Here is a 12,677-nt window from a genome sequence, read left to right as displayed (position 1 = left end):
GTTAAATGACTCTTGATCAACTATTTCATGAACAGATTCACGTCATCCACACAATCAATCAGTTTAAAATGAATCATTTGCCAAACAAATAAATGTAATTAAGGATTTGTTCACAAATACACACAAAGAGAATCAATCAGTTTAAAATGAACCTCATGTATATTATCCCTCGTGTAGCCCTTACTCATCCCGTATACACCCCGTGTCCTGCGGGTCAAACTGCCTTTGCTAAGGAGCCTTCGATGAGTGCGAGCACACCGAGGGAGATGTGAACAGCGCTAAGCTCTTTATTCACACATAACAATGTGTGAATAAACGTTGACAAGACATCATGTTGTCCTGAGTGATGTCACACAGCAGCAACGTTAGTGATGTCAGGCCCCCATTGACTTGGTTGGATAGAAAGAGCATGGCCCTGAAACTCTAACTAAACTCTGATTTAGCTGGAACCCGTAAACGTTTCCCTGTCTGCGTACGAATACAGCCTACGTACCTTCCTTTCCTCGTGTCTTTATTCACACATAGCAATGTGTGACAGACGATTTCAATTTTAATCAATTCAGTTTATTTCGTATAGCCCAGAATAACAAGCAAAATGTTTTACCTCAGAGGGCTTTGCAATCTGACATCCTTACAGTCACTTCATTACAGTCACATGACTTCATTACAGCCACATGACTAAAGACGCCATCTCTCTCTCCCTGTCTGTCTGTCTGCGCGTGTCTATTTATTCATGTACAATTATTTTAAAGCTAGTAAATCAATAATTCCCTCATTGTGTCGCTGCAGCAGAAAGGCCAATCAGAGAAACACGGAATCGTATTCACGAAGCAACAAAGTGCTCACTCGGCAAAGCACACAGTGTGTGTGTGTGTGTGTGTGTGTGTTTGCAATCCCTCTCCCCGGATGGACAGAAGCAATGTACGTCACGTGACCAGAATGAACAGCATAAATTGTGAATATTGAGTAGTAGGCATGGTCCACAATCCGTAGAGAGGTAGGCGACAGAAGGGGGCGGGGCTACGGCGGCACGAGGCCGGCTCACAAGGCCCCGCCTACTCTCACCCTACATAACACCATCTGTAGGCTCGCACAAACACTACTAGACAGCACGACAGGGCATTACACACAGCTGAAGAGGTCCGACCATGGCATTGGTGCACCCCAGAAAGTTGACTCATGATTGTATATTACAGGTTTACATGTGTCTCCATGGTGCAAGTTTCTCTTTGTCCGAAATGCTCAAAGGGACATTCGGGGATCCCGTGTGGCTACTACAACGGCTGCTTGCAGAAATTGGAAAACACCGCAGAACCTGGAACCTGCTATCTAAACCCCTGAGGGTATCCGAGGATCCTTGCTGGCCGTCTGCCGCCCGTGTGGTGCAGGACATGCAGGAAATGTTAGGGTTCCTCGGAGCTTCATAACTCCAAAGAGGAGCACTTATGAACTAAAGAATCATCAGTGTCTCCGTTTGAGGTTATCACTTAGTGTTTTTGTAAGGTTAATCAAAATGACCAAATCTGGACACAGAGAGGAAAACTGTAAATGTATTCAATGCAATTTGATTGTCACAAGTAAGACAACCCCAAAGAGAAGCACTTATGAACTAAAGAATCATCGGTGTCTCAGTTTGAGGTTATCTGAATGTGATTTCATTGAGATCTATCTTCCGTTGTAATCTGTAGAATTTGTCTTGTTGAACCGCCCCAACAAGTAGCACTTACTGAATGTAAACACAAGCCAATGCTCAAGTTGAGGCAATATAAAAGACTTCCAATGAGCAGTCATGGTATCCCCGTAGTCCAGATGGTTCTTCCTAGCATCCTTGTGTCCCAGAAGCTGTGGAAGTGGTGTTTCTTGCACAGATTTGCCCATCTTAAATACAAAATGTCGTCAAGTCACATGAACTCCGCCTATTTTTGGAGGAAGTTTCAATGGTCTTGATGATGTCGTAAACAATAGCTTCATGAAGAGACAATCATCCTGAATGTGTGCAGTACTTTGAAGCAAAACAAACACATGTAGTTAGCACTGTATATCTACTCCAAAAGGCACATTCCAGCATAAGACCAAAGACAGCTTCTGAAACATAGACAACAAATCTGAATGTGAAACCAATGCAGAATGACGGACTAAATTAGAAGAGCATATCTCACTGGAGTTTTCAAACGACATACAGCTTACATCCTCAAAGATGCAAAGATGATGTGAGTAAATCAAACACTGTAACTCTTCCACTGTTTTATTATAGATCTCAACCTCAAATAAGTAAGTGTCACATGATCTTCATCATCACGTGTTCAAGGCAGCGAAGGGAACAGCTCCTGTCTCCAACGGTGAGACTGTCTACAAATATGAATGTGTCCTCTCTTAAATATCTGCCGTATATTAAGCCAGCTGTTCTCTCCACGGCTCTTTCAGCTGCCTTCTGGTGGTCCCTGGTCCTTAAGGACTACATGGACATCCAGGAGGCAGTGCTGGCCATGAGGCTGATGGGGAGCAGCCTGTCCTCTGCTGGCCTTCCTCCTCCTCCTCTTCCTCCTCCTGCCGGTCAGCCTCCTCTTCCTGGACCACCCAGGTCCAGGTCCTACAGGAAGAGGAAGGCAGCCTCGACCCGGCAGCAAAACCTGCAAGCAGACGACGCAGGAGACTTGACTCTGTCCACCTTCACATTCATGAGTGACTTACTGCACGTTCGTCAGTGGAAAAACTAAAGAGGAGATGAGGGAAAGACACAAGGGGGATTACATCAAACATATATATAATAGTTTCTTATTCCTTTGTATTTATTTATTTACTATTATTTGCCATTTATGTTGTTATGTGTTTTTTTTATATGATGAATATGTATATAAATAAATATATATCTATATATATTTAAACACTGTAACAAGATAACTGTAGAATTTACAGTAAGGATCTGTAGTATATTTCACAGTATGCTTACTGTAAAATTAATCACAGTACCTGTTTGTAGTCATTTCTACAGTAATAATCCCAGTACCGTCATTGTTATTACAGTAGTTATCAAAATACTGTAGGTTTAAATCCTCATTTTACTGTAAATGAATAACAGTAAAATAATTACATACTGTAAAATGAAGATGCACTTTTGTTCAACAAAAGTCATTTATTTTAATATTTCAACATTTTAAATGAAACATTTCCTTTTTGTTTTTAGTTTGTAAAAAAAATTGTTTGTAAACAACAACATTTTTTATGGTATTCTTGAACATGCAACATTTTAAATGTTCCTCTTTCTTCAAGTTAATATGACAATTTAAACATGTTTTAAAGTAATTTGACAGTAAACAGTAAAATTCAAGCAATGGAAGCAATGAAATATTCAGGTCAAGGGGGAAATGTATAAAAACTATTTGAACTAAAACAAATAATTGTAGTACAATAAAAAGTCCATGACTGACTTTACTGTATTGAACTGAATCCTCTTCCTGGAGGTCATCTTCTCCATGAACTGAGTCTCTTCATGAACTGAGTCTCTTCATGAACTGAGTCTCTTCATGAACTGGAGTCTCTTCATGAACTGAGTCTCTTCATGAACTGAGTCTCTTCATGAACTGAGTCTCTTCATGAACTGAGTCTCTTCATGAACTGAGTCTCTACATGAACTGAGTCTCTACATGAACTGGAGTCTCTTCATGAACTGAGTCTCTACATGAACTGAGTCTCTTCATGAACTGGAGTCTCTTCATGAACTGAGTCTCTACATGAACTGAGTCTCTTCATGAACTGAGTCTCTTCATGAACTGGAGTCTCTTCATGAACTGAGTCTCTTCATGAACTGAGTCTCTACATGAACTGAGTCTCTTCATGAACTGGAGTCTCTTCATGAACTGAGTCTCCTCATGAACTGAGTCTCTTCATGAACTGGAGTCCTCTTCCCTGCAGTGGAAGGACAGAGAGACATTGGTTACCGATTCCCATTAGAAATACCGCAATATGTTTCTACTATGACGATGTCAGCCTATGTGGTGTTTGTCTGGTACTGGGATCTCACCAACATGATGAGCCTTGAGGCTCAGCAGGGACACCTGGGCCTTAACATCAGCCTGGTGGAGGTTTTCTGCAACACAAAATAAACACACAATAGTACCATATTTATTATGAGAGACATGAAAGAAACCCTTACTTTGATGTTCCAGGTGTATTTAGGGGGAAAGTGAGAAGATAAGCATTGTTTAGTCTGGAAGGTGTGGTTCACGTGGGGGACGGGCACATGAAGCAGGACAGAGACGGTTCTTTATATATGGGGCTGTGAACAGGTGTGTGTGTGTGTGTGTGTGTGTGTGTGTGTGTGTGTGTGTGTGTGTGTGTGTGTGTGTGTGTGTGTGTGTGTGTGTGTGTGTGCAATCAGCAATTCTATATGTTTAAATGCCTATTGTGGAGGATATCATGATTGATTAAATTAGACCCGAACACGACAGGAGGGTTAAGCTAGCAGCAAAGTATCAACGTTATACCAGCTGGTGCAGTCTGCCCTGCCATGTAGCGTTAGCTCAGAAAGTTGTGTTAAAGTCTTAGCTTACTTGTTGTGTAGTTCTGGTTCACCTTCAGTGGTGCTCGGTAACGTTACCCATGTCACGTTGTGCCGCACGGTAGCTAGCAAGAGAGAAAGTCAAATCTTCTCCATGGAGCTAGCCTTAGCTAATGAGCAGCAACACACACATACACAGCGACGGTGTCACACATAAACAATTCTAAATAATTTACAAGTTACACTAAACTTCTGCCATTTATCAACTATATGAAGCCAAATGATTTACATCACAACTTAACGTGCAAATACTATATGTTGGTAATATTAGTAACACTAACGTTAGCTTACTAGTGCAGGAAAGTGTCCCTACTTCTTCTCTTAAAGTCACATAGTTAGCGTTACACGGTGACTTTACGTGATAAGACTGTGCTGTCTGTAATTAATGTACATTTACAAAATGCTGGCAAGAAGGAAATATGAAGGAATAATAATGAGCTTTGTTATCTTGCTGGTGCTGAAGTTGAAGTGGACTCTGGTCAGAAATGATGTAGCTTACTGTCATCGTTTGTGTAACACAGTGGTTCTCAAACTGTCTCTAGTAATTGTTTTATTTGTATACTTAAAAAAAAAATGGGGAAATTATTCTCTGCATTTTACCATCTTTAGTAATTAAGGAGCAGTGTGTTGTTGTGAAGCATTGGGGCTTCAGTGTCTTGCTCAAGGACACTTCAACATGAAACTATGGAGAACAGGGATGAACCGCTACCTAATGGTTTCAGGACAACCACTCTCCCCATGAACATGACAACTTTACTAGAAAAGTACAAAGTACATGGACATAAAACGTCATTAATAAATACATGGAGAAATGCCTGTACTTTCATGGAAATGTTTACGTTACGCCGTTAACAGGCGACGCTGCTCATGCACGACTCGACGATTCTTGGCGTTTTGCTAAAAGCCTCCGTGGGATCTCCGTGAGGTTGGCTTGTCTGCTGTTGCGTCTCTCAAAACAGAATATAGATCTAAGCCCAACATTGAGCATTAATTGAGTGGCCGTATAAAATCTACAACCCTGTTTAAAAAATATGTGTAGAGGAAAGCAGCTCACTGCAGCCACTAATACTGATACAACCTGATGGCTCACACATCTGCACTCATTTTGTTTTGCACAGGTTGAACGTTATTGTTATTATCTTGAAAATATCTTCAGTGTTTTATATTTTATATAATGAGTGTCTTCAATGCAAGCAGATTTATTTTGGTAATTTGACTTCTTTTGAATATGTGGCTCTGAATTCCACTCAAGTTTTATTCCTCAACATTTACAGACCACCTAAATACTGTGCAACCTCCTTTGATGAGTTTACTGAACTGCTGTCGATAATCTGTATTGATTTTGATTGTGTTGTCATTGTTGGTGATTTTAATATCTATGTTGATAATCCCCAGGTCTACCTTGTGAACCATCCGACCCCTCAGGTCGTCTGCGACGGTTCTACTTCCTTCCATATTAATCCTCACAGGAGCAGCAATATGACAGAGTGAGAAAAGCAACCGTTGAAGATTTGGAGGTCATGCAGTACTATGACCTACAGAATGGAGGCGTAAGTGAGGCCCAGTAGGCCTCCCTTACACTGTGGTATTTTCACTCAGTGTTCTCTGCAACACCGTCTGCATTCACACAATGACTGACATGTTTCCCCTGTGTTTTACAAGTATTTAACCCTCGCGTTGTCCCAGGGTCAAAATGACCCGCGTCCGAGTGTAAGGCCCAATCCCAGTGTTCCCCCTAAACCCTCAAACCCTGAACCCTCAGGGACTCACTGACGTCAGCTGTGTGAGAGTCTGTGAGGTTTGAACTGGTGTGAATATGAATGGGACAGCACTTTGCTGCAACATATCACGTGACTACACTGGAAAAAATTTGGAGTGACATTTACTTAAAAAAAGCTCGGTAACAATTTCCACACAGAAATTCCAAGTAATTTTTAATCAGGCAATTTTTAAGTGAAGTTTACTTACTAATAACAACGTTTTTTCATCCAAAATCAATTTTACTTGAAAATTACTTCCTGAGATATAACATTTACTCAGCCTTTGATAGTAATCTTGAGTCAGCCTTTGATAGTAATCTTGAGTCAGCCTTTGATAGTAATCTTGACTCAGCAGTCAGAGCTAGTTGTATTACGTGTATTGAAACCCTTCCGGTCTGTCTCTTCCTGCGGCGGAGTTTCCCTGGGTCCTAAGTCCCTCCATGTTTAGCTTCCTAACACCAAATGTACCAACGTAAAAACTGCTGTTCACCACTCGCAACAGCTTTTCAGTTGGCCGGCGGTCCTTTTCAGCATCAATGAATTAATGTTTTTATTCGAAAAAAATACCGTGATGTAACGTGAAACCGCCAGAATCTTACAAAATACCGTGATATGAATGTTTGGCCATACCGCCCAGCCCTAGTTGCCAGGTTTACTTGTATCCCCCAAGTACATTTTACTTCCTTGTGTCAGGTTGTACAGTCACTCCAGTAGTTTAGTTAATATTACTTGGTGTGAATGATCACATTTACTTATCAAAATAAGGATTCATAATTACTAACAAAGTAACACATTAAATAAAAGGTGACCTTTTAAAGTAAAAAGACTGAAATAATAATTTAATGTAGAATTTACACATATAATCAAGGTAATAATTACATGGCCAAAAAGTCTTTTTTTTCAGTGTACATGAAAAAATATTGTGTATTTATTTTGTACTTTTTATTCACTGATTTGAACGTCTTCCTCACGAGATGAGAAGTCATTTCTAAATGATCTATTTACTTGTTTTTGTAAAAACAAAATGTTTGATGAATGTAAAACAAATATTATTATATATATATTCTGCTTGCATTCCTCTGATTTCATGTGTTTTATGTTCTATCTTTAATCTGTAATGCTGTAGTGTAAAGGTACACCATGTCCATGTAATTATTACCTTGATTATATGTGTAAATTCTACAATAAATTATTATTTCAGTCCTTTTACTTTAAAAGGTGACCTTTTATTTAATGTGTTACTTTGTGTTTGTTAATAAAGATTAAAGATTGCTCTCAAAGGCTGAGTAAATGTTATGTCTCAGGAAGTAAATGTTACGTGACCATTTTGGATTAAAAAACATTGTTATTAGTAAGTCAACTTAACTTAAACATTTTCGGAGTAAAAATTACTTAGAATTTCTGTGTGGAAATTGTTACCGAGCTTTTTTAAAGTAAATAGCACTCCAATTTTTTTTCTGTGTATTTTATCAGGCTGAAAGCCCACGTGTCTCTTTGTTTACCTTTTTTTTTTTTTTACGTCTTCATGCTTTCATTGGGAACTGCGTGTTTAACATCACATTGCTATGAACTGTGGGTAATTCCCTTAGGCAAAGTCAGCATTAGATGCTGAGTTCCGGAAAGGGATCATAAAGGGCTCAAAAGGTCTGCCAGAGACTCAAACACTCTACGATGGGACAGTGGGACACCCCTAAACCCTCAAGGACTTCACGGGAGCGCGCCTCAAAGTCCGTGAGTCCGTAAGGGTGGAGATTGAGATTAGGCCTATGTCTCATCAACCTAACCCTTATCCCGGGGTCAAAATGACCCGCGTCCGAGTGTAGTTCTCCCCAACCCTAACCCTTTGTCCAGTTGGCGTTTGAGGAGGTAAAACAGGCTCTCTGTGGGGAACCACTCCTTCATACCTCTAGCTTCTCTCTTCCCTTTACTCTGCAGACCGATACTTCGAACAGAGGGCTGGGGGCCGTTTTATCCCAGCAGGTACAGGGGGTTGACCACCCGGTCCTCTACATCAGCCGGAAGCTATCCGAGAGGGAGGCCAGGTACATCACATAGAGAAGGAAGGAGTGCCTGGTCATCTGGGGGGCGGTCGACTCCCTGCACTAATCAGTGTAATCAATGTTTCTAACAGAGAAATGATCTCCGTTGTAAACAAATGTTAAACACAGTCTCTCTCAAACTGCTCCACTTCCTGGAATGAACCACAGCTTTAAAACCGCTTCCTGTGCTTCCTGTTCTCCAACATAGAGAGATCCGCTCTGTCTGTATTTCCTGGTTCCCTCCCCTTCAGATCTACAGTTCCATAGATGGGTGTAACCAACATGAGGTGACGTGCAGCAGCTGACGCGCCCCGTTCACTGCAGAGACACATGTTGTTCAGATCAGAGCTCAAAGTAAAGTCGCTTATGAGGAAGTGAAACTCAGACAGTCGTTGTCTTTGAGAGGTGAAATGGCGGAGAAAGGAGTTCAGCTGGACCGGGAAAGCATCTCTTGTTCCATCTGTCTGGATCCACTGAAGGATCCGGTGACTATTCCCTGTGGACACAGCTACTGCATGAACTGTATTAAAGCCCACTGGGATGAAGAGGATGGGAAGAAACTCCACAGCTGCCCTCAGTGTAGGAAGACCTTCACACCGAGGCCTGTCCTGCTGAAAAGCACCATGTTAGCAGATTTAGTGGAGCAACTGAAGAAGACTGGACTCCAAGCTGCTGCTGCTGATCACTGCTATGCTGGACCTGAAGATGTGGCCTGTGATGTCTGCACTGGGAGGAGACGGAAGGCCTTCAAGTCCTGTCTGATGTGTCCAGCTTCTTACTGTGAGAAACACCTTCAGCCTCATTATGAAGCGGCTCCATTAAAGAAGCACAAGCTGGTGGAGCCCTCCAACAAGCTCCAGGAGAACATCTGCTCTCGTCACAATGAGGTGATGAAGATCTTCTGTCGTACTGATCAGCAGTGTATCTGTTATCTCTGCTTAATGGATGAACATAAAGGCCACGACACAGTCTCAGCTGCAGCAGAAAGGACCGAGAGGCAGAGAGAGCTGGAGGGGAGTCGACTAAACATCCAGCGGAGAATCCAGGACAGAGAGGAAGACGTGAAGCTGCTTCATCAGGAGGTGGAGGCCGTCAATCTCTCTGCTGATAAAACAGTGGAGGACAGCGAGAAGATCTTCACCCAGCTGATCCGTCTCCTGGAGAAAAGAAGCTCTGATGTGAAGCAGCAGGTCAGATCCCAGCAGAGAACTGAAGTGAGTCGAGTCAAAGAGCTTCAGGAGAAGCTGGAGCAGGAGATCACTGAGCTGAAGAGGAACGACGCTGAGCTGCAGAAGCTCTCACACACAGAGGATCTCAACCAGTTTCTACACAACTACCCCTCACTGTCACCACTCAGTGAGTCGACAGACTCATCCAGCATCAACACCCGTCCTCTGAGATACTTTGAGGACGTGACAGCGGCTGTTTCAGAAGTCAGAGATGAACTACAGGACGTCCTGAGAGAGAAATGGACAAACGTCTCACTGACGGGGACTGAAGTGGATGTTTTACTGCCACAACCAGAGCCCACGACCAGAGCTGGATTCTTAAGGTATTCACGTGACATCACACTGGATCCAAACACAGCAAACACACGGCTGTTATTATCTGATGAGAACAGAAAAGCAACAACAATGAGTCAACAACAGTCTTATTCTAGTCACCCAGACAGATTCAGTGGATGTTATTATCAGGTCCTGAGTAGAGAGAGTCTGACTGGACGTTGTTACTGGGAGGTGGAGAGGAGAGGAAGAGGAGTTAATGTAGCAGTCGCATACAAGGATATCAAGAGAGAAGGGAGTGAATTTGGATTTGGATGGAATAACAAATCTTGGGCATTAAGATGTAATAAAAACGGTTATTCATCTTTTCACAACAAAGTCCAAACAAATCCCGTCTCAGGTCCTCAGTCCTCCAGAGTAGGAGTGTACCTGGATCACAGAGCAGGTATTCTGTCCTTCTACAGCGTCTCTGAAACCATGACTCTCCTCCACAGAGTCCAGACCACATTCACTCAGCCTCTCTATGCTGGACTTTGGCTTTATGGTGGATCCACTGCTGAGTTGTGTAATCTGAAATAGACAGAAGTCCTTTGAGGGTTAAACTGTGTCTGAACTCTTGAACTCATGTAGTCTCCATGTTTGTGGCTGAGAGATGATTGTTGAGGCGTTTCTTCACTGCACAGAGATCAGCTGTCAGTCAAACATTGTGGGCGGTACTTTGACGTCTTCTCATTATTGTTGTGTAAATGTTTGAGCTCCTCTAGGTGGCGCTCCTTCCTGTGTCTGTTTAGCCATGGAGGCTCTCACTGCTCATGATGACGTTTGTTTTTTCTCTGCATGAACATTTAAACTTCTCTGATCTGTAAATGTCTGATGAATGTTTGTATTGATGCTTTTATATTGTTGTTTCTCTTTCTCTGCATGTTTCTGAAGAGAGAAAGCAGCAGACCTTCATTCATCAAATATACTTGTTCTCTTTGTGTGTATTTGTGAACAAATCCTTAATTACATGTATATGAATTTGTTAATTATCATGATCATAATCAATGAGATCATTCATTATTCTCTTTAATATAAATGAGATTCATTTTAAACTGATTGATTGTGTGGATGACGTGAATCTGTCCATGAAATAGTTGATCAAGAGTCATTTAACAGACAAACTGAATGTTTATGATGAATAAACAAACATGAACAAAGTATTTTCTTCTTGTCTTCATTTCAGGGTTTCACACAAAGCTGATGTATAAAATATGAAACTAATATGAGAGAATAACTGAGGGGGGGTTGTATCACAAACTGATGTGAGTCAATAAAACACTGTAACTCTTCCAGTGTTTTATTATTGATCTCAACCTCAAACAAGTAAGTGTCACATGATCTTCATCGTCACGTGTTCAAGGCAGAGCCCCTCTTCCCTTCCCCCGCAGAGCCCCCCTGCTTTCACAGAGAATGAACCGTATCCTCGCGCTCCCTTCTTCTCTGTTCCAACTGTTCCAACTCTTGAGCAGCCAATCACGTGAGGCAAGCTTTTGCGTCCAATCAGAAGGCTGCATTTGTTCCAACTTCAGAATCTGGAGCGGCCATCTTGGATCCCCGCAGCGCAGCTGCACTTCTCTCAGTGACGGGAGAGAGACGTGAGGACAATACTTTATATTTTATTACACTTTATCCACGTCGTGCTTATGAACTGCTGTTACATATGACTGTGTGACATATTAGTGCTCATATTAGTGCTGTTATTAGTGGCTGACAGTCCCGGAGTTACTTATAATCAGCCAGTCTGCTCTGACTGTTGGAGCTTTGTTGTTATTGTTAAAACTTTACTTTACTAAAAACTTATAACGACTCTATTTATTATAACTCTGTTAACCAGCTGACGTTGCTGCTGTTTAAACCTGTTATTCACGTGTTGTTCTGCTCTTCAACCCACTGGTATTATATATTATATATATAATAATACATATTATATTCGTATATATATTATATTATTATATATTGTATATTATGTGTTACCCACTGTCTATTTAATACACTGTTATTATGTATTGTATATGACTTGACTCTGTCCACATTCACATTCATGAGTGACTTCCTGCACAGTGGAAACACTGAAGAGGAGATGAGGGAAACACAAGGGGGATTACATCATACACACACACACACACACACACACACACACACACACACACACATATATATATATATATATATATATATATATATATATATATATATATATATATATATATATATATATATATATATAATAGTTTCTTATTACTTTGTATTTATTCATTTACTATTATTTGCCATAATTTATGTTGTGTTTTTTTATATAATGAATATATATATATATATATACATATATATATATAATAGTAAAATCTTATTCCTTTGTATTCATTTATTTTGTGTTTGTTTTAATTTCAATAAAAATATTTCAATCTGAACTTTGTTTGAAGCTTTATTATTTCTTGTATGATTTTAAAGACAAGCTCTCCACATAATGATAGAAATGGTGACATGAGAATAACAATAAATAACTGAACATGGACCATGAAGCTCAGGATGTCCAGCTGCTGTCTGAAGACCTCATGTAGTGCAGCATCAGGGGACCAGGACAGATGTGCAGCTTCTTCTTTGCCCTTGGCTGGGTTCGAACCGCCGCTCGGCCGTGAAGCCCTCTCTCCTCTCAGGCTCCCTGAAACCATTCTTCTCCGTCTCATCTGTCTCACCTTGTCTCACCTCCTGCGAGCCAATCACGCGATCCAAGCTTTTGCCGTCCAATCAGATGGCTCGTTTGTCTCATCACCCG

At 41.1% G+C, this 12,677-nt stretch overlaps 1 protein-coding gene across 1 annotated transcript; it reads left to right on the top strand.

The window, feature by feature from the left end:
* Positions 1-8,767: 8,767 nt before the first annotated feature.
* On the top strand, positions 8,768-10,427 carry LOC306742445 (tripartite motif-containing protein 16-like; the record flags this gene model as incomplete). The annotated part of the gene is made up of 2 exons (XM_079224832.1): positions 8,768-10,157; positions 10,268-10,427. 2 exons carry the CDS (start codon positions 8,768-8,770, stop codon positions 10,330-10,332), a joined length of 1,455 nt encoding a protein of 484 aa, XP_079080958.1. The 3' UTR covers positions 10,333-10,427.
* Between the last annotated feature and the right edge of the window lie 2,250 nt (positions 10,428-12,677).

Source organism: Taurulus bubalis, assembly GCF_910589615.1.
Source record: "Taurulus bubalis genome assembly, chromosome: 10".
NCBI lineage: Eukaryota > Metazoa > Chordata > Actinopteri > Perciformes > Cottidae > Taurulus > Taurulus bubalis.
This window is presented reverse-complemented; position numbering and strand designations above follow the sequence as displayed.